The following is a 21,829-nucleotide window of genomic DNA, read 5'->3' as shown; positions in this document are numbered from 1 at the left end:
GGGGCGGGGTCAGGGCCGGGGGAGGGGCTGCCCCGTGGGTGGGGTCTGGGGGGCGGGGTCAGGGCCGGGGGAGGGGCTGCCCCGTGGGCGGGGTCTAGGGGGCGGGGCTGCCCCGTGGGCGGAGTCCGGGGGGCAGGGTCGGGGGAGGGGCGGCCCTGTGCGCGGGTTCCGGGGGCGGGGTCAGGGCCGGGGGAGGGGCTGCCCCGTGGGCGGGGTCCGGGGGGCGGGGTCAGGGCCTAGGGGGCGGGGCTGCCCCGGGGGCGGGGTCAGGGCCTAGGGGGCGGGGCTGCCCCGGGGGCGGGGCCGGGGGGCGGGTCAGGGCCTAGGGGGCGGGGCTGCCCGGGGGCGGGGCCGGGGGGCGGGGTCAGGGGACGGGGGACGGGCCGCCCCGTTCGCTCAGTCCCTGGGGGGGGCGGGGCGCAGTCACATGACGCAGGCGCGGCGGGGCGCGCGGCCCCTGTCACGTGGCGGGGGCGGGCGCCGGGGTCACGTGGCCGGGCGCGCGGCGGCGGCGGGATGGTGGAGCAGGAGGGCGGCGGCGGCGGCGGCTCGGGCGGCATCAGCGAGGAGGAGGCGGCGCAGTACGACCGGCAGATCCGGCTGTGGGGGCTGGAGGCGCAGCGCCGGTAGGGCTGGGGGCGGGGCGGCGATGGGGGGAGGGTCGCAGTGGTGGGGGGGAGCGGTGGGGTGGGGGGGGCGCAGAAAGCGGGGGCGAGGAGGGGGGATGGGGAAGGGTCAGTGGGATGGAGTTGGGGGGATGGGGAGCAGTGGGGTGGGGGGCGTTGCAGGAAGTGGGGGCGAGGAGGGAGGGGATGGGGAAGGGTCAGTAGGATGGAGTTGGGGGGATGGGGAGCGGGTGGGGGGAATGGGGAGCAGTGGGGTGGGGGGCGTTGCAGGAAGTGGGGGCGAGGAGGGAGGGGATGGGGAAGGGTCAGTAGGATAGAGTTGGGGGGATGGGGAGCGGGCGGGGGGAATGGGGAGCAGTGGGGTGGGGGGCGGCGCAGGAAGTGGGGGCGAGGAGGGGGGATGGGGAAGGGTCAGTAGGATGGAGTTGGGGGGATGGGGAGCGGGTGGGGGGAATGGGGAGCAGTGGGGTGGGGGGCGTTGCAGGAAGTGGGGGCGAGGAGGGAGGGGATGGGGAAGGGTCAGTAGGATGGAGTTGGGGGGATGGGGAGCGGGCGGGGGGAATGGGGAGCAGTGGGGTGGGGGGCGTTGCAGGAAGTGGGGGCGAGGAGGGAGGGGATGGGGAAGGGTCAGTAGGATGGAGTTGGGGGAATGGGGAGCAGTGGGGTGGGGGGCGTTGCAGGAAGTGGGGGCGAGGAGGGGGGATGGGGAAGGGTCAGTAGGATGGAGTTGGGGGGATGGGGAGCGGGCGGGGGGAATGGGGAGCAGTGGGGTGGGGGGCGTTGCAGGAAGCGGGGGCGAGGAGGGGGGATGGGGAAGGGTCAGTAGGATGGAGTTGGGGGGATGGGGAGCGGGCGGGGGGAATGGGGAGCGGGTGGGGTGGGGGCGGCGCAGGAAGCTGGGGCGAGGAGGGAGGGGATGGGGAAGGGTCAGTGGGATGGAGTTGGGGGGATGGGGAGCAGTGGGGTGGGGGGCGGCGCAGGAAGTGGGGGCGAGGAGGGAGGGGGATGGGGAAGGGTCAGTAGGATGGAGTTGGGGGGATGGGGAGCGGGTGGGGGGAATGGGGAGCAGTGGGGTGGGGGGCGTTGCAGGAAGCGGGGGCGAGGAGGGAGGGGGATGGGGAAGGGTCAGTAGGATGGAGTTGGGGGGATGGGGAGCGGGCGGGGGGAATGGGGAGCAGTGGGGTGGGGGGCGTTGCAGGAAGTGGGGGCGAGGAGGGGGGATGGGGAAGGGTCAGTAGGATGGAGTTGGGGGGATGGGGAGCGGGCGGGGGGAATGGGGAGCGGGTGGGGTGGGGGCGGCGCAGGAAGCTGGGGCGAGGAGGGAGGGGATGGGGAAGGGTCAGTGGGATGGAGTTGGGGGGATGGGGAGCAGTGGGGTGGGGGGCGGCGCAGGAAGTGGGGGCGAGGAGGGAGGGGGATGGGGAAGGGTCAGTAGGATGGAGTTGGGGGGATGGGGAGCGGGTGGGGGGAATGGGGAGCAGTGGGGTGGGGGGCGTTGCAGGAAGTGGGGGCGAGGAGGGAGGGGATGGGGAAGGGTCAGTAGGATGGAGTTGGGGGGATGGGGAGCGGGCGGGGGGAATGGGGAGCAGTGGGGTGGGGGGCGTTGCAGGAAGCGGGGGCGAGGAGGGAGGGGGATGGGGAAGGGTCAGTAGGATGGAGTTGGGGGGATGGGGAGCGGGTGGGGGGAATGGGGAGCAGTGGGGTGGGGGGCGTTGCAGGAAGCGGGGGCGAGGAGGGAGGGGGATGGGGAAGGGTCAGTAGGATGGAGTTGGGGGGATGGGGAGCGGGCGGGGGGAATGGGGAGCGGGTGGGGTGGGGGCGGCGCAGGAAGCTGGGGCGAGGAGGGAGGGGATGGGGAAGGGTCAGTGGGATGGAGTTGGGGGGATGGGGAGCAGTGGGGTGGGGGGCGGCGCAGGAAGTGGGGGCGAGGAGGGAGGGGGATGGGGAAGGGTCAGTAGGATGGAGTTGGGGGGATGGGGAGCGGGTGGGGGGAATGGGGAGCAGTGGGGTGGGGGGCGTTGCAGGAAGCGGGGGCGAGGAGGGGGGATGGGGAAGGGTCAGTAGGATGGAGTTGGGGGGATGGGGAGCGGGCGGGGGGAATGGGGAGCAGTGGGGTGGGGGGCGTTGCAGGAAGCGGGGGCGAGGAGGGAGGGGGATGGGGAAGGGTCAGTAGGATGGAGTTGGGGGGATGGGGAGCGGGCGGGGGGAATGGGGAGCAGTGGGGTGGGGGGCGTTGCAGGAAACGGGGGCAAGGAGCGGGGATGGGGAAGGGTCAGTAGGATGGAGTTGGGGGGATGGGGAGCGGGCGGGGGGAATGGGGAGCAGTGGGGTGGGGGGCATTGCAGGAAACGGGGGCAAGGAGCGGGGATGGGGAAGGGTCAGTAGGATGGAGTTGGGGGGATGGGGAGCGGGTGGGGGGAATGGGGAGCAGTGGGGTGGGGGGCGCTGCAGGAAGCAGGGGCGAGGAGGGAGGGCGGCATCGCTGTGTTAAACGTAAACCACTGAAGGAAGAAAGGGAAGGCAGGTTTTTGTGCTGTGTGGGAACGTTTCCAAGCTGTGTTCGTCAATGGTCCGTTGTCAACGTTGGAACGAACCGTCACGTTTTCTTCAGCCTTGGGAACAACCTCCCTTCCCACGGTGTTCGCCTCTCGGAGGCTCTCCTGCCGTTCAGGGCCTTCCTAACCCTGGCTGTGCCACGGCCTGGGCAGCAACTCCTCTGCCCCCTTCGCTGTGTCCCCACTCCGTGGCCTGGCCCTCTGACCCCAGAGCCCACTTCACGTAGCAGGGTTGGGGGTGGCTTGCAGATCCGCGGTTGGGCCTCCCTTGCCTGGAGGACGCCCCTGGTCGATTGGGGCAGCGCTCGCTGCCTTTCCTTGCGTCGTTGGCCCTGTAAGATGCTGGTTATCCGTGTGTGCTTCTTTCCTTGCCATCCTGTGGCTGTGAACGCAGAGCTGTTCTCCTCGCCCGCCGAGTCTCAGCTGGTGCCGTCCATCGTTAACACTGCCCATGCATCTCGTTGCAGGCTGCGAGCATCCCGGGTGCTGCTGGTTGGCATGAAGGGCCTGGGAGCAGAAGTGGCGAAGAACCTCATCTTGGCAGGCGTCAAAGGCCTGACCATGCTCGACCATCAGCAGGTAGGAGCTCTTGGCTTGTCTCCTCTGGGATTTCTGAGCACACAGGTCCCTGCAGACTGGCCCGCCCCCCGAGCCACGGCCATGCTGGAGCAAGTGGAGGGGGAGGGCTTGGTTCTTGGAGGCCTTACGGCAGGCTCGTTGCAGGTTGGGGCAAGAAGTTCCCGTCTGGGTGCTTCTCTGACCCCCGTCACGGAGTCTCTTAGCGTCTCACAAACACGCATGGATTCTATCCCCACCCACCCCTGTATGCGCGTGGGTCTCTGTTTGGGGAGCCATGGGGCAGAGATAAGTGACTCCCCAAGGTCACACAGGAAGTGCATGGTGGGCCTGGGAATTGAACCAAGGTCTCCCCTGTCCAGCACCCAATTTCCCTGGCCCTCTCTCTCAAACTGTCCCTTGGAAACCCTGCTGCTCGCCCAGCTGGGGCCATGCTTCCTTGTCACTGCATCATGCTGGCATCCTCCCATGTTTGTTACCACTCGGGGGCATAGCCTTTGCCCAGGTGGCTCTCTCTGACCTGGTCCCTGTAGTCCTTATCAGTGCTCTGAGATGTGTAAGGTATGGAACAGGGCAGTTCTGGAAGTGCTGATAGCCTGGGGGCTTGCCACTTCTGCTTTAGCTGGGATGGAAGGTGGGTCATGGTAAGTAAGTGCCTCAGTTGAGTATTTCCATTCCGTGCCCCTCACCGCCCCGGTGTGCAGCACCCTGAGGAGCTGACTTTCATTCTGGGGCTGTGTCACTGAGTCCCCGGGCGATGCTCTGGAACTGCTCCCCATGAAGCCAGGCAGGACTTTGGGGAGAGTCTCCTTTCTGTGAGCAGCCTGACTTCAGGACACACAGCTCACACAGCTTCCACCTTCCTGGGTCTGACCTCGGAGAATTCCACATCCTCTGCCCCTCCGTGCACTTCCCACAGCGAGTCCGCCAACCCCGTCTGCCCTTCACTCCATGTCCCAGCCAGCCCCAAACTGAAACTATCTCCAGCCCCTCCTCCTCTGGACTTTCCCAGGCCAGGAGGTCACCTGATTCCTTTGTTCTCCAACCCTTTAGCTCTCATCTTGTAGGGGGGGAAGGGCCCAGGCCATCAGTTGCCAGGAAACAGGGTGTTGGCCATTGTCTGTGTCCAGACCCCTGCACACACCTGCCCTCTAGGGCTCTGCAATGATCATACACCCTTACCCCACCACCTAGATACTTAAGAATTGCCTAGGGGAAACTGAGGCACCCCCACACTATTCAGAGGAAACATTAAGAACAGTCCCACTTCGTCACATCTCTCCCCCCTTCAAGATCGAACTGAGTGGGGTCACTTTAGCCCATGACCTGGGGAAGTTCGAAGCCGCCAACGTTCCCGGGGGTGCCCCAGCATCCCTCCCATTCCTTGGTGGGAGTTACACCAGGCCCTTCCAGTTTCAAGCCCTCCCTTAGGTCGGGGGGGTGGTCGATAGCACTTGCAGGCCGCATGTGGGAAGGTTTATGCGGCCCATGCCCTTTGGCCACCCCAAAACCCCAGGGGGTCAAACTGGGATTGGGTCTTCTCCCCAACAAGCTGGCCAAACACAGCCACTTGGTTATAGGACTGTTTAACTTTCTTAACAGCTTTCACTCCATCTGAGACCTTCTCAAAGCTATCCACACTGGATCTTTTAACAGGAAAGTCAGTGGGTCCATTCACAACAGAAAATTTCTGGCTGTTAGGAACTGAAACTTTCTTGATTAAATCACTTTCACACCCTTCAGTGGCAGTAAACTGCTTGCAAAGACTCCATGAGGATTCCTTTCCCTAGGGCTCTTCTATGCAACAATTCACCCCTCACAGAAATTCTGCTCTTACCCTCTTTCCCTAGGGCTTGCTCTAGAGGAACGCTTTCCTGAGCAACAACAGACTCTTTCTGGGTCTCCCTTACATCCAGAATTACCTCTGGTCCATCCGGCAGATTCCTACACAATCCCCTTTCAGGCAAACTGACAGACTTCCTAGATAAACGGTCAGAAGCATTCTCCTTCCCTTTGCCACACACAAGTTCAGGAATCTTTTCCTTCTTGCTACAGGTTTCCACACCCTCAGTAGGTAACACAATCACATCACCTTCATGCTCTCCTTGTGCCCTGGCTAGGATCTCACCCTGATTAGACAGAGTTGCTACACCCTTTCCCAGTCACACACTAGCAACAGGCAAAATACAAGCACCCGAATTGTCTGGTCTCTGGGATTTTACATAGACACTAACTGGATGCGACCTGTTACAGAGCCATTCTCCCGAGCAGACACAAACTTAGGACCCTTTTCCCTTCCTGGACTTTAGCTGAATCCAGAGCCAACTCTGAGACAACTGCACTCCCCTCAACCATCACAGGCTGAAAGGCCCCTTCTGTCTGCTCCATAGACAAAGAAGAGCCGGACACACTTTCTCCTTTCCCAGACACCCAGCTTGGGATCTCATTCCCCTGGTCCCAGCACACAAGGCTGGTCACAGACAACTGCTTGGAGATCAGGGTAGCTCCCTCCACAGGCAAGTTAATACCCCTGACCCCTTTCCTTCCCTGTCCCGCTTCTCCACCCAGCTAACAGGTAAGGTCCAGGGACACTCATCTTCCACTCTCCTCGCCTTCCCACCCTGCTGACTAGACACAGCCATCAGCTCACAAGGCAGCCTAGGCTCATCCAGACTTTCCTTACCCAGCACCTTGCCACTCCCCACAGCTCCCCTGCCCTGCCTGTGTCTCCCCCCACTCAGCTGGGGTCTCAGCTCCCACTGTGCTCAGCGCTGCCCTTGCTGTCCCAGTGGGGGTAGGCAGCGAGCTCGCTGCTTTCCTCACTGCATCAGAGCCAGGGTGAGCCCCCTGAGTCCCCCTCTCCGGTGTGCAAGGGGGGCGGGGAGCCCCAGGGGTCTGGTTACAGGCAGGCAGGTAGCCTGAGCCTAGCCGCTCCTCCCCCCTGCCAGCCAGGTCATCTGCATTTTCACTGACCATTTCTCTCTCCACCAATTGGTTCCGTGGATTCAAATTCAAACCTTGGCCTTAAGAACAGTTAAGAACTGCCTAGGGGAAACTGAGGCACCCCCAGAATATTCAGAGGAAACATTAAGAACAGTCCCACTTCGTCACAGGCTGGAGCTCGCTGAGGGGACAGACCCCGTTGTTCTCACCTAGAGCTGCCCACTTTAGAAGATGTGCCCGTCTTTAAGCACCCCAGGTTCACAGAGGTTGCTGCCACCTGCCCTCTACGACAGGCTGGCAAACAGAGACCAGGGCGCCCCTGCATGGTGTGTCGAGAACACAAACGGGCAGCATGGCCTGGTGGCTAAGGGAGCACTCGCCTGCAGCGATGAAGTCTGCACCGAGACGTGTCTGCAGGGCAGGCGGAGACCACGGTCTGTGAGTTCGGCGAGGCCAAGGCTGAGTTCTCTCTGCCCCGGCATGTGGAGCAGGATCATTCCCCTGGTCTGAATAGCAGCCGGCATCCTCCCTTGCTGTGCCTCGCTTTGCTTGCAATTCCTAGTGCAGGCGCTAGGCTGCGGTGCTGGGCCGTGCAGTGTGGCTGTGACTTCACGTCGGGCACCAGATGGAGCTCTCGGCTTTAGAGCCGCTCGCTGGCTAAGGCACAGAGCGCAGGAGGAAGGTAAGTGGAGGGAGAGCAGCTGCATCAGGGAAGCTTCCCCTTGTACCTGCTGCATGTGCCCTAGGGGGCTGTCTTGGAGGGCACTGCAGTGGGTCTGAGCCGCTGTGAGCACAGCCGGGGTTCCGTGGTGTGACTGGGGGCTCTGACTGGTAGGATGTGACACCCCCAGCTCTTGCTGTTCGACAGCTCCCGCTCAGACTGGCTGGAATTGTACCATTTAACCCCCAAACCAGCCCCTTCCTTCATGCCTCATAACTGTCACTCTTCTCCCTGGTGGCTTTGGATGAGTGTTTTAGTTCCTGTGTGACAAGAACTGTGCCCTGCTAGTGGGGAAGCTGGCCCCTTGCAGGCCCATGTCTCCTGTGTTCCCACTTGTGATAAATGGCCCGTGGTGATACTGCCTCTCGGGGTCCTGCCACTCGCCAACCGTTCAGAGATGGGTTGGTTTTGTTTCCCCCTGCCCCAGGTATCGCAGGAGGACACGAGAGCTCAGTTCCTGATTCCCGTGGGCTCGCTGGGCCGCAACAGAGCCGAAGCCTCTTTGGAACGGGCTCAGAACCTCAACCCCATGGTAGACGTGAAAGCTGACCCGGAGAACATCGAAAACAAAGCCGAAGATTTCTTTACTCAGTTTGATGCTGTAAGTGGAAGGTGGGGTGCGTGTGGGGTGGGGGGCATTGGGCAGAGGTGTCCTTGGGTGGTTAATTGAAGTTGGTATAAAAACAGATGTAGTTAAACTAGTATGAATCCCTGTGTAGATGCTTTTAACTCGCTCTAAAGCTGGTTATGTCAGTTTAGCTTGCACCTGTATGTTTCCAGATGGAAGCTAAACCAACAGACCAGGTTTAAACTGATTTAAGCACAACCCTGCAGGGTTTCACACCCGTTTAGCTAAACTGGTTTAAACCATTATCTTTAATTAACCTGATGCACCTTTGTGTGTAGCCACGGCTGTGAGTTGGCATGGATGGGGGAGGATCTTTCTACCATTTGTTTCCTGTTTGCATATACTCTGTTTTGGATGGGTTTACTTCATTTTCTGGCTCCCCTGGGCTGGCATCTTGTAGGGCCATTGAGTTTCCAGCACTGCAGGAAAATTTTCAGGGAAAAAAAATCCTGAAAATGCAAACCTGTTACCATCACATAGTTAAGGATCATGACTGGGGTTGCTTTAGTCCATTTTCCTGATTTTATATTATTTCCTTCCAAAAAACCACCCCAAAACAGTAAAATCCATTCCTGCCCGACCTAACTTTTGGGCATAAGCTAATGGAGAGTGTCCCTTTAAATCTGTGTCACCTGGCTTCTACAGAATGACTGGGTTGGTCTGTGGGTGCTTTGCTGAAGGGTTGTCACTATGCGTCTGGTTTGGCAAGCTGAGTATCTGTTTGTAAACAGCATCTGCTTCTGTTCTGGCCTGTCTCTAGTCTGCAAAGCTGGAAGATGGGCAGGAGGGAATAAGGCCTTACTTATCCAGGAGACTTGACCGGAGTGGCTATTATGGCACACGTCGGACGCTAGCTACTCTGGGATGTGTCTCCATGCAGGGAGTGACTCTGGATTAGCCATGCTGGTCCATTGCCCTGTGTGGTCACGCCCTGCGTTTAAATTAAATGAAAAGTGTCTGTGTTTGGCTTTGTTGCCCGGAGCAAGCTGGGCTCTGCCACCTCTCAACTCCTTATCCTCCCTGGAGAGGAGCCTGTTGGAATTAGCGGCCGTCACAACGTAGTGCTCTGCTGCCAGGAGGGATAATTGATAGTAGCTGCATGTAAAGCACCGTTCTTTGTCTCGCTGTGAGTGGAGGGCTGCCCTGCCCAAGACCCCTGCCATTGCCCAGGAGGGGCGGGGATTCACTCCCTCCTAGGGAACAGGGCCTGTTTATCTAACCCTGGTCTCAGAAGGGGGGCGGGGGGGGCGGAGGTTTGTAAATGTGCAGGTTCTGCTGCTCCTGTCCGTGTCGGGGTGGGGGGGAGTGACTGATGCTTCTGCCTCCTCCCAGGTGTGCCTGACCTGCTGCTCCCGCTGCGTCCTGGTGAGGGTCGATCAGATCTGCCACAAAAGTGGCATCAAGTTCTTCACCGGGGACATCTTTGGCTACTATGGCTACATGTTCGCCAACCTGGGGGCGCACGAGTTCGTGGAGTAAGTCTGGCTTTGCGGGAGGAGAGCGGCCATCCCCCAAACACCCCCATGCTCGGGGGGTGCACTGAGACCTGTGGTACTAGCATAGGCATGTTGGCAAAGCCCCAGGCAGCACCTGGTATGTGCGGAACGGAGCAGCCCACGAAACCACAGGCCGCGGCGTACAGCTGGCAGCTCCGCGTGTTGGGCTCTTACCCTTGTTGGCCATCGTTCCATTTTTGGGAAGTCACTGTGAAGGCCTAACAGGTGGGGGAAGCTAAGTTACCAAAGGGGGCGGTCTGTGTGCTGGGAGGTGGGGGGAGATGCGCTGTAAATGGGTGTAATTGTGGCCATGATGTTTTGTGAGACAGTTCAGGCATGGAGGCTCTTCTGTGAGCCAGTGGGATTCTCTTGCACAGACCATCTGCTTCAGGGCGGATGGGTTTTGCCCCATAGCAGCCTTTCTTCCCCTCAGCACACAGCTGTGTGTGGAAGCCCGCTGCCGACAGGCTCGGCCTGTGTTAAAGCTGAGACCTAGTGTACTGTGTCCAGGGCTCGGAGGTGCTGGGCCTGCCGTCTTTCTCATGAGAACGTGAAATATGATGGGTTCCAGTTCTGGCCTCCCTCAGCTAGGGACTGTGGTAGTAAATCTCTCCCTGTCTCTCTGCAGAGAGAAGACCAAGGTCACCAAAGCCAGCCAGGGAGTGGAAGATGGGCCCGACACCAAAAAAGTCAAGCTCGATTCAACAGAGACAACCATGGTGAAAAAGGTGCGTGACATCACCCCTGTCAGCCACCAAAGAGCACCCATGTTACGGGGAAACGTCAAGTCTACGTCTAGGTAGATTACCCCCCCTCCCCCGCCCCCCCTCCCCAGCAGAGGCGCTGGGTCTGTCTGGTGGCTTGTGGTACACAGGATGCAGTTGTTAAGACAGCAGCTTCAGGGTGTGCATGGTGAGCCATGGGTGGGATGGTTGCTGCGTTGGGAAGACGTTATGGAGTTCCTGGCTTTGCTTCTGTCTGTTGCTGGTGAGCCATATGGCCTGGGTCTGCACCCCCTGCCTCATTTAACTGTGTGAGCTCAATGTCATGAGAACATAAGTGTTTTCGTCTCCCTTTGAAATGAGGGGCTGTGATGGCCGGTTACCTATCCCAGCTTGACAGCATGTTGTCTGTAATGGGGTTTGAATGATGAACCTGTTGTTTGCAGGAACATCTTTGTCCTGAGGTCTCTGTGGTCATTCAGAACTCTGGTCCTTTCTTTATAACCAGAGCCTAGATCCTCTGGGGGGTTCTGAATGGAGCCTTAAGAGTTATCCCGTGGTAACGTAAGGTAGCCCCAGTTGGCCAGAGCCAAGGGTGGAAGCCATGGGTAATATCAGTACAGATGATCTTGGGAGGTGTTGAGTGAGTGAAGGAAGTGTAAGGTGCCACGTTACCCTGGTGGCTGCAGAGTTTTCATCCCCATGAGAATCTCCTTGAATGGCTCCGAGCCAGAAACTTGCTGTGGAATTTCCCAGCTGTGTGTTGGTGTTCGTTCTGTCAGGCTGGGCTGTTGAGAAGCCAGCCTCGGTATGCAATAAATGAGTCTCGTTGGCCTTGGCTCGGGTCAGCGGCTGTGCACATTGAATGGCAGGGGTCCCTGAGCTGGTTCTGTCTAAAATTCAGCTTCTGGACCCAGCCTTCTGTGACTAGCTTATTGGATGAGTTAGGCTCCATCTACTCGCCCCCGCTTCGGGTGGGGAGGGGGTTTTACCAATATACTTGCACGGGAACAGCCCCTAGCATGGACACCGCTGTACTGTGATAGGTCGTTCCCCTTCCTGTCTGGGAACAGCTGTGCAGGTGGAAGGCACCATTATCCTGGTATCGCTGTGCCCTGCTGTAACTAGACCGGTACACCTTGGGTGTGTAGCCAAGCCCTCCGCTCCCCCCCAAACGCCAGGGCAGCGTGTTGCTGCTGTCAGCTGATTGCAAAGCCCCTGTGTAAGCGGGAGGGTGGCTTGGGGGTGAAGGGAGACGGGAGAGGGCAGAGGCTTTCACGTTTAAAAGCCTCGGGCCTGGCCATTGTTAGGGTCTCGCAGCTGGAAGTGGAAATCCCCCGGCTTTATCTGGCTATGAGGAGAATGCGAGCAGCTTAATGGCCTTTTGTGTCCTTTCTCTCGGCTTGTCAATCAGGGGGCGTTTAGTGCACTTTGCCCCAAGCTGGGCCAGATCGGAAGATATGGGAGTATTCCCCAGATGCCGCTGCTAGCCAGCTGTCCTCCTCCCCCGATCGGGGCTGGGATTCCGATCCGTGTCAGCTCAGGTTTAGTATGCAGCGGATTCCTATAGAGAGTTTCCAGCATGCCGATGCCTGGGACAAGTCCCCTCCGGGGAATATGGATCTAAAGGCCTGGGGGCAAACACAGTGCTTCCTGTGCCTTCTCTGGTGGCTTCACTGCAAATTCCCGAGCCCGCGGCGCCGTGGTGCGCTGGCAGCAGCCTGGTGGGTTACTGCGGGGGCAGCTTCCCCAAGTGACAGAACGCAGCGAGCGATGTTTAGCGCTGCTTGTCGAGGCAAGGCCTCCGCTCTTGTTTGGCGGCTCGTCTGTCCTCAGCATTTCTTGTGACCTGGCTGGGGTTGCTTTGAGGGTCATGTGCCCTCCGGTGGAGCAGAATTGGGGTCACCTCGCAGTCACTCCACCGCCCGTTTCTCTCCCCTGCTGCAAGTCTGAATGCAGCCAGGGCCTGGGAGGGTGGCAATCTGCAGTGCCGCTCTCTGCCGCTGGGGTGCCAGAGAAACAGGAGCTTCTTGGCATCACCTTTCCTTTGTGTAACCAGACGTGCTGCACAGGGAGGCTCAAGGCAGCTTGTACGTGTGTTCTCTAGCAGTTAGGCAAAAGCAGGGATGGGGGGAATCAAGTGTTGGAACCAGTGTCCTGTGGGTGTGGTGGCCCTTTCAGCCCGTACACCAAGACTGGGCTTCTGCCTGGAAGATCCTCTCTAACTCAGCCAGATGTTCTGGGTGGGACGCAGGAGCTGTTCTCCTGACAATTAATCCGACCGCCTGAGGCAGATGCTTTCTGGGACACTAGTGGCCTGAGCCCTGGTTCTCTGCTCCCCATTTAGACTCTGCATCCCGGGAGCTGAGCGCAGTGGGTGGGATTTTCCGGAGCTCTTAGCACTGGCCAAACCCTGAGGACAGGGAGTTTGTCCAGTGATTCTAGCGGGAGAGCCCTCTGCAAAGCGCTCTGAGCACAGAGTGTTGTTAACACTCTACTTCCAAGTCTCAGATTGAAAGCTCCCCCTTGTCCCAACTCTGCATACTTCCCAGTCCCTGGGCTCTGTGGGCTACTGGGCGGGGTGGTACATTGCAGCATTGTGCTGAGGATTGAGAGCCGCAGGGAGAGACTGCTCGGGCGCGAGGCTCCCCTGCAAGTGACTCATGGCGTTCCCAGGGTCAGAGCTAATTCCTTGACAGCATCCCTCCTCCAGGCTAGGCCATGTATTCAATCCAGCTGTGGGTAGCCGTGGTGGTTCCTGCGGCACTCAGCACTGCATGTAGCCCCCGGCGCTCCTCTGGACCGCTTCCCTTGCCGGGCTGCTGTCTGCATCGCATGTGCGCCTGCATGAGACCAGCGAGCTGTTCTGGCTGGGGCAGATTGCGCTCTGCAGCTGGCAGGAGTTAAATGTTTGAATTTCTGAGACCCCGAGAGGTCTCTAGCCAGATTCCCGTCTGGCTGTGTTCCTGCTCTCTGGAACCAGGACAAGAGAGTGCCCCTGAGCGGGGCTCTTAGAATACCCCGCCCCAGGTGAATCCCGAACGAGCGTGCAGAGTTTGGGAATCAGGGAGTGATGGTGATCGGCAGAAGCCCCTGCAGACTTTCCCCACTTAACCCCTTCATAAACTCTTCCCCATCTCTTGCCCCTACAGCAGGCTTTGGACCAGGCACTCGGCTCCGTCCGCTGGGTGGCTAGCTCACTTCTGCCTCCACAGCCTGATCTTGTGTCGGTCCCTGGCCACCTCACACTGAGTCGAGGGCTGGCGTCACTGGGCCCGTGGCTAGTCTTGCGGGCCGGCCTGTGGCCCGGTCACTGAGCCCAGGGCTGGCGTCGCTGGGCCGGCCTGCAGTCTGGTCACTGAGCCCAGTGTTTGTTCCCTGATCGTTCCGCTCTCCGTAGGCAGGACCCCCCCCCCCCCCCCCCCAGCCCCTCTCACGCTGGCTTTCCCATTGCAGCGGGTGGTTTTCTGCCAGCTGAAGGAGGCGCTGGCAGTCGACTGGAGCAGTGAGAAGGCGAAGGCAGCCCTGAAGCGCACCGCCCCGGACTACTTCCTGCTCCAGGGTAAGGGATGCCTGGGAGGCCTTGTGCTCGCACCCTCCCAAGGAGGGGTGGGGTTGGGGAGCAGGCTGCTTCCCCACTCTGTGACTCGGCTTCCCCATCCTTGCCGGGAGGAGGCCACAGGCCCAGTTCCCACGAGGTGCGTAGTGGGGGTAGGCTCTGAGGCTTTATCCTCCCACACATGCACCCCAGTGTTGGCTGGGCTGGCGAGAGCCACGCACTGTGCCTGGCTCTCTGAATGCTGTGCTCTCCTCCTGGGGAGACGGTTGTTCCCCCAGAGAGCTGCTCCTGTCCTGCTCTTGGCTTGCTCAGGCCTCTGCACTCAGCTGGGAGTGGGGTCTGCTCGTCTCTGCCCAGCGCAGGCCTGGCCAGCGCGCTGTCAGCGCCAGACTCTGCTGAGGAAGCGCCAGGCCCCGCTCAGCCGAGCAAGCACGCGGCACTTCCTGTGGCAGGAGCTGGCTTTGATTTGTTGGCTTTGAGGTTAATGCAAGTTTACCATAACAGCAGTGAGCTAAAAATACCCGGGCGAGCGTGGAAACAGCCGCGCTCCCTAGAGCGGAAGCGCCCTGCCAGCTAGGAGGGACCGGCCCGGCCCCAGCGTGTGGTTTGCCCGCTGCCCTCTCCCTCCAGCGCGCCGCGCTCAGGCGCCGGTGCCCACACGGGCTGCAATCTCGGTGAAGCCACAGCCCCAGGCGGGGTTTTCCAGTGACGTGAGCCAGCGCTGGCTCCCAGATTAATAGCCTACACCACTTCTGTCCCAGAGCCGGGGCTGTGAGCTCCTGCCCACGCCTGGCAGCGCCCACCTCCCCGCACAGCAGGGGGTCCAGAGGGTAAAGACAGGGCTAACGCTCGCTGGGGCTCACTGCAGGCATCGGACACGCCTGCCGCTCCTGGCTGCCTCGGAGGTATCCAGGCCTCCCATTCCCTCCCCACTGCCTGGCTAGGATTCCTCCTGCTGAGTCAGGCTCTGGGGGAGGAGGTGTTGGAGTTGCAGGGCTCCAAGCCTTGCGCCGTCCCGCTCGCTGGCCTGTTCCCTCCAAAGCTGCATTGGCTGCTGCTGTGGCCGAAGAGCCAGCACTGCCTGCCTGCCTGTCTGATGCTGGGCGAGCGGCTCTGGCTGCCCCTGCGTCTGGGAGGGGACTTGACCCTGCCCGTTGCTGGAGACTGTTTTCCCGCTGGCTGTCGGGCAGCACTCGGCGTCTGACTGACACTGCTCGCCTGTGTTCAGTCCCCAGCCGTGCGGGGCTTTCCCCAGTCATTGGAGGCAAAACACCTTAAACAATAGGAGAACATGGCTGTCAATTGGCAAATTGTCCCCGGGACTCGCAGGCAGGGGTAGGATGGGAATGGATTCAAAGCCCCCCTTTGAAATGAACGCCGTATTCGTATTCCTTTGTTCTGGCAGCGCCCGGGCCTGGACGGAGAGCGGGGCTCCATGGGGCCAGGGCCTGCACAGACAGTGTGAGCGAAAGTCCCTGGCCCAGAGAGCTTGATCTGAACCCACAAGGGAGACACTGGAGGGATTGAGGCACTGAGAGGGGCCGTGACCAAGGTTAGCTAGCAGGTCAGTGGCAGAACTGAGAATAGACCCCTAGATCCCTGAGCTGCAGTCCCGTCACACTGTCTGGTACACGTTGGTGCCTCTGTATTGGCCTAGGTATTCAGCAGTCACTGGAGCTGTTCCCGAGGTCCCTGTTCCCGGCTCTGCCGGGGCGCTGGCTCCCAGTGAGGGTTAGTGGTGGCCGAGGTCCCTGTTCCCAGTTGTGCCGGGACGCTGGCTACTCGTGAGGGGTTGGTGGTGGTCGGGCGCTGGCTCGCTGTCGGGGTTTCCTTCTCTGCTGACCTGTAGCGGGCTGCAAAGTGCTGACGCTCCCAAAAGATGAGTTAAAATAGCTGCTCCTGTTTGCTTTACCGTAAGTCATTGCAGACACGCTGGGCCTCTTGGCTGCTTTCCCAGCAGCCCCCAGGACCCTGTCAGATGTGGCAGGGGAGGTAGCCGCCCGGTGCCAGCCTGCCCCCTCGTTAGCGCCTGGGCAGACGGCATGGATGGCAGGCAGGCAGCCCAGATAAACACCAGGCCCAGCTGTTGCCTGTGTTCTCTGCCCTTCCTGGATCTTCCGACGTGATCTGTGCTGGGCTGGGAGTCGCTCCCCTGGCTCCGGGAAGATGGATGGCGGGGCCTAGACTGACCCTTCGGCTCTATCGCCCGATGAGCCAGCAGCTCAAAAGAAACGAGCAGACCTAAGGGCTTTGGCCTGTGGGGTGGCTGGAACGCAACAAGCCAGGCCAGGGTCTGGGTGGGGAGAGAACCAGCCTTCAGACCTGGCGGTGGCAGTGATCGGGGCATTCCGGCACCGCTGTGCTAGGAGGGGGTTGGGCGGGGAGCTCGGCTGCTGAAGGGTTTTGTTCCAGGGCAGGGCTGGAGCCGCAGCTTTGCCCAGCTCAATCAGAACCCGTCCAGCCGGCAACGCTGCCTCCCAAAAGCACTCTGCGTAGCTTGGGGGACCCCGGCACCGGCCTGAGAGCGAGCGTGTCCCTGTTCTACAGACGGGGCGTCCAGCGATGTGCTTGGGTCACTAGGCCTGGCCTCTCGCCATGTCACCCCGAGTTATTCTTTGCCGTCGGTACATTGGCAGTGCTCCGTGCCAGCCGAGATCAGGGCACCGTGTGCCCAGCATGACACAGGCAGACCATCCTCTCTTGCCATCCAAGCAGGTCTGATGGGAATAGATCCTAGCCCTCCTGAACCCCAGGCCAGTGCTCTGTCCACTGGTCCAGGCTACCTCCACCTGGCATGAACCGTGTGCATGTGCATCTCTGACCCAGGCACGGGGCAGCTGTGCCAATGCCCTCGGGCGCGCACAGGGTCTGTAGCAGGGAATTTTCCTGCAAGTGGAGCCGTGTTCTCTGGATTCTCCCATTAGCACTTTTCTTGGCCCCCGGCGCAGTAAAGGTCTCCCTAGGCAGAAGCCCAGTGAGGAATCTCGTTGGTTATCGGAGAGGGTAACTAGCACGCTCAGGGATTGGGATTGTGACCTTCCCCTCTTCCCACCCCTCCCCCCCTCCAGTGCTGCTGAAATTCCGGACGGATAAAGGGAGGGACCCGTTGCCGGAGAGCTGTGCCGAAGACTCGGAGCTGCTGCTGAAGATCCGAAATGAGGTGCTGGACTCCCTGGGCGTCAGTGCAGACCTGCTGCCTGACGACTTCATCAGGTGCGCTGGTTTGGCTGCAGTCCAGAGTCGGGGCTGGGATCGGGACTCTAGGCCTCATGCCAAGCATGCAGTTCAGTCACATCCTCACGGCAGAGTACCTTCCCTTGGCCAGGTACCATTGTCCGCCCTGGGTGCTCCTCACTGCCCACATGTAAACAGGAGCAAAGCGGGTCCCAAAGGAAGTGCCTATCCAATGGGCCTGTCTGCCAGACACACACACACACACACCTCCCCGTGTGTCCCGGCTACGTCCCTTGGGGGCTGCCCATCATGGGGTACTGGAGCTTGCATGTGCCCACAGGTACTAGACTGAAAACTTGACTTTGTGAATCACCTGGGGCCTGTGTCCGTGGCTTGTGAATAGCCCCCTGGCTCCATAGGGTGTCTTGGTGTCTCTCTTCCGTGGGTGCAGGGATTTCTGGGGGGTGGAACTGCCTTTCCTGTACCAGCTCTGCTGGGGTTCAGAGCCTCCTCGCCCACCTCGTGAGGCACAGCTCCTCCCTGCACTGTGAGGGGGATGCCTGCTCCAGACTGGCCCCTCCAAGGGTCCGGGCCCCACTGCCTGGGGCCCAGCATGGGGCCATGCCGCTGCCTGCAGCGCTGAGCCAGCCCCACAGCAAGGAGCGCATCGCAGGATCATTAATCTGGCTCTGATCCCTTCTGGGCAGCCGCGGTTCTGCATCACCAGTGACCTGAGCCGTCTGGCTGCGCCGCCCCGTGGGTGAGCACAGAGCCTCCCGGCCACGCCTGGCTGGGCTCCGCTCCCTCGCCTGGGTCGTCTCGAGCGCTGTTCTGCCCTGCTTGGCTGTGTGGGCCGGCGCATCCTACCCTGACGCGAATGGATGGGCTGCTGGGAAGGCCCGGCTCCTCCCTGCTCTCCCAGGCTGCGTGCGATCCTGTCCCTGCAGCTCCAGGGAGACCCTGGCTCACTCTATCCAGCAAGTCCCGGTGCTCAACGGGCGGATGAGAGCTGGACGCAGTCCCAGCTGCCCTGACCCAGGGAACTGCCCCATTGGGCGGAGGGGCCCTAGGGCAGTGATGCCCTGGGCTGAGAAGGCCCAGCTGAAGCTGTGGACCTGGGGCAGAGATGGCTCCAATCAGCCCTGAGCACATGGGAGAGACCCGGGTACCTGGGCCAGGTGGAGGCAGTGATGGGCTGGACCAGCGGGGATGTGGGAGCCAGGGCAGATGCTGCAGGTTCCCCTTTCCCCCGTGAAGGGGGAGGGGTGCTGCGGGATGGGAGCTGCTCCGTGGGGGGGGGGTGCATGACTCCCCACCCTCTGACCCTGCCTTCGTGTGTGGGCTGGAAGGACCCTCCCTGCGCCCCCGGATTCATTTCAGCCTGAAAATCCCACCCCGCCTGCATGTTGCCACACGCTGCCCAGGGAGCTGCAGGCCGCTGTGCGCCAGCAGGAATGGCGGGAATGCGCCCCGGGCACACGGCAGATATTTCTGGCCCTATTTTTAGAAGGGTCGCATGCAGCATGCGAGGGGCTGGGACAAGACACCCGTGTGGCTAATGAGCTCCCAGCAGTGACGGCTGCTCAGTGCTCACCTCTTGAAGGCCTTGGACCCCCCGGGGCCTCGTCGCATTGGGGTCTATCTTGGGCCCGCTACCCCATCCCCTCTGGCCATGGCTCCTGCCCCTGTCCAATTGTCCTGTCTCGCTGCACCCCTGCCCACCTTTTTCTGTCTCTCGGGGCCCCTCCCGATCATCTCGGGGGTCGGGCCAGTTGACATACCCAGCTGGGAATGACTGCCAAGGCAGCCCTTTCCCTGAGGAGCCCTGTGCCCCACGCCCCCCAAAACGCTTCACCCTTAGCTCAGTCCTCGCTCTGGTTCTCTGCCCCAGCCCATGGATCTAACAGTCACGCTCTTTGCAGACCCCAGCGTTCCCCCTGCCCGGGAGTTTTCCTACCAGGCCTGCCTGGCAAGGGTCACCCGTCTCATCCCTTCCACTGGGCTCCATGCCTGGGCCAGTGATCTTTGGGCCGGGCTGTTAGTCGCTTCTCTCTCATTCACTAGGGTGGGAAGGCTGGGTGGCTGGTCTGGTCATGCCCCGGGCACGGGGCAGCCGGCAGCACATTGGCACTGGGACTTGGGGTGCTGAGCCAGTCGGGCACTGACCTGGCGTGTTTGTTCCTTTCAGCTATTGCTTCTCTGAAATGGCTCCCGTCTGCGCAGTGCTTGGAGGGGTCCTGGGACAGGAGGTCGTCAAGGTAACGGGTGTGGGGCTAGGCTCAGCTGTCAGAGATAGGGTAGTACACCATGGCCGGGAGGAGAAATTTACCCTCCATCACATAGTCAGTGGCAGAGCCAGGATAGAACCCAGGTGACAGAGTTCCCAGCCCCCCCATCTCTAACCACTAGCCCCCCCTCCCCTCCCAGTGCCTGGAATAGAACCCAGGTGTCCTGTCTCCCAGCACCCCCCCTTCTCTAACCACTACACCCCACTCCCTTCCCAGAGCTGGGGATAGAACCCAGGAGTCCTGGCTCCCAGCTCCCTCATTTCCCCCGCCTGTGCAGACAGAACGGGTGGGGACCAGGCGAGGCTTTTGCGGGGAGGTGGACCGTGCTGGGTTCGTGCGGAGGCGCTGTGCCCCCTCCCAGCTGCCTGGCACAGCTGCTGGGCAGCAGCCTGTCGCTGCTCCTCCGGCCTGGGAGCCCTGAGCATTCCTGGGGCTGGGTGTGTCTGGAATCCCCGCCCAGCCCGGCTTGGTTGGGAAGCTCGGTGCCCTGCGCCAGGCACGGCCCTCCCTTCTCCCAGCCCCCTTGGCGGCGCTGCTCTGCTGGGCCCAGAGGCCTGGCTGGCAGCTGGTGGGAGGGTCCTCTCCCTGCCCCCCGCTCGGTCGGCTGGTACCAGTGGAGCGCCCCGGGAGGGGTGCAGTGCGGCTGGGGGTGGGGGCTGCTGGGTGAGTCCCAGGCCGGCCACTGACTTGCTGTGTCCAGGGCTGACCGCTCCCCGCCTCTCCTGGGGCCCTAAGCTGGGCCCCGTCTCCGAACTCCCCGTGCTGGGTTTGGGCCCTGGCGCCCCTGGCCGAGAGCCGCTCTGCAGTGGGATTAGTGCTGCTTCCCCTGCTGGGCCCCTGCCCGACCTCCTGCCCCCTGTGCAGGAGCTGCTTCCGGCTGTGCTTGCCCCCACGGGGGTGCTCTGCCCCCCACGGGTGCTGGGCAGCCCTGGCATGGGTATTGCTCTCTGCAGGGCGGTGACACGACACCCCCCTCGGCGGCAGCTGCGGCTTCCCTCTTACCGCGCTCTCTGCTGGAGCAGCCTCTGCTCCTGGGGCCGGGTGTAAAGCAGTGTGAGCGGGCGTGTGCCCCCATTTCACCTGAGGTTGGGGACAGTGGGTGGCAAGTGCCCCCCTGGCTGATGCTTCTCCATCCCGCAGGAGCCGCCCATGTGGGGTGAAGGAGTTGCCCATAGAAGCTTCTAGCAAGGTGGGGGCTTTCCCCTCCCTGCCCTGGGTGGGTTCCTGGAGCTGGGATTTCGGCTCCAGCCAGGCTTTAACAATGCCCTCTTCCCCCCCCCCCCCCCTCCTCCGCAGGCCCTGTCCCAGCGGGATCCACCCCACAACAACTTCTTCTTCTTCGATGGCATCAAAGGGAACGGGGTCGTTGAGTGCCTGGGTCCCTGCTGAGCCTGGAGTCGCTGGCCTCCCAGTGCGTCTGCCTGCAGCTGCGGTTCAGCACCTGGAGCCCCCCCCAGCATAGCCCTGGAGTGCCACTTGCACCACCGTCCCCTCCAGCTGCAGCCCTGCGGCCAGCACAGACATGGCCCCCACGGGTGCCGGAGGGGCGTAGCCCTGCTGAGGCCTGTGCGGGGGGGGGCAATCCCCCACTTGCTTGCCCTGTGCATTCTCCTGGGCTCTCAAATAAACTCTCTTCTTCCCAACTGGCTTCTTTCCTTCCAGCGCAGCCCCCTCCAGGGTGGGAGCCCAGGCTGGTGGGGCTGGCAGTGCTGGGGCCCGCCACCCTCCTCGCTACGCTGCTGTAAACGCACCCCAAGCTGTCTGGTGCTGCTGGGCCCAGGCCCCCTTGGTCTTGCTCCCGACCCACCAGCTACTGCTGGCCTGGGCCCTGCTTTGCCCTGCTGCAGGGGAAACTGCCTCTGTGCATCTCCTGTCAGCCGTGGCTCAGGGGAAAGGGCACAACCAGGCTGGTGTAGGGCAGGCCCCTCACCCCTGGCCAGCCTCCTTGCGCAGAGCTGCGGGGTGGCTGGTGCAGGGGAGCGGCCTGCAGCGCCTATCTTGAGCTTTAGGAAGCACTTAGGACTAAAATAGCTCGGCTAAGTGGCACTTAGCTGGGAGGGGGCTGGGAAGCCATGGCTTGAGTCCAGGGGCTGGGCTCACCCCCTGTGCCAGGGCTGGCCGTGCTGCGGGGCTCCTGTAACTCCTGGGCTGCCCAGCAGCCAGGGGGCCCAGGGCAGGGATGGCACTGCTGTTTTCCACATGCCCCCACCCCCATTGTGCTTCCAGACAGAGACAGCTGCCCCTTCCCCAAAGCTGCACTGTGGGGGGGTCGGTTGCTCCCTGGCCCTCGCTGGAAGAAGGTGGGGTCAGGCAGAGGGGGGCTGGGGTGAGAAGTCTGGGCCATGCTGCACCCCAGGTGGTGCGGGACTGTGTCCTGGGATGGGTGAAGCCAGAGGCCCCTGGCAGCCATTCCCTTTCCACACCCAGCTCTGGCTCCGCGGGCAGGAGCCCTGGCTGGGCCAAGTCGGCATGTGGCTTCCTGTTCTAAAACTGGCCTTGACCTAGCTCTGAAATAGCCCCTGAAAGTGGCCAGGCCAAGGG

General features: G+C 61.6%; 1 protein-coding gene across 2 annotated transcripts; it reads left to right on the top strand.

The window, feature by feature from the left end:
• The first annotated feature begins 480 nt into the window (after positions 1-480).
• On the top strand, positions 481-20,931 carry SAE1 (SUMO1 activating enzyme subunit 1). Of its 2 annotated transcripts, XM_075122511.1 has the most exons (9): positions 481-626; positions 3,649-3,760; positions 7,849-8,022; positions 9,382-9,524; positions 10,174-10,273; positions 13,724-13,829; positions 16,895-17,039; positions 19,189-19,258; positions 20,585-20,931. In XM_075122511.1, exons 1-9 carry the CDS (start codon positions 517-519, stop codon positions 20,675-20,677), a joined length of 1,053 nt encoding a protein of 350 aa, XP_074978612.1. In that variant the 5' UTR covers positions 481-516; the 3' UTR covers positions 20,678-20,931. The 2 variants fall into 2 exon arrangements, with proteins under 2 accessions (XP_074978612.1, XP_074978613.1); XM_075122512.1 differs by lacking the exon at positions 19,189-19,258.
• Positions 20,932-21,829: the final 898 nt, after the last annotated feature.

The sequence above is a fragment of the Caretta caretta genome, chromosome 23 (assembly GCF_965140235.1).
Source record: "Caretta caretta isolate rCarCar2 chromosome 23, rCarCar1.hap1, whole genome shotgun sequence".
Taxonomy (NCBI): domain Eukaryota; kingdom Metazoa; phylum Chordata; order Testudines; family Cheloniidae; genus Caretta; species Caretta caretta.
This window is presented reverse-complemented; position numbering and strand designations above follow the sequence as displayed.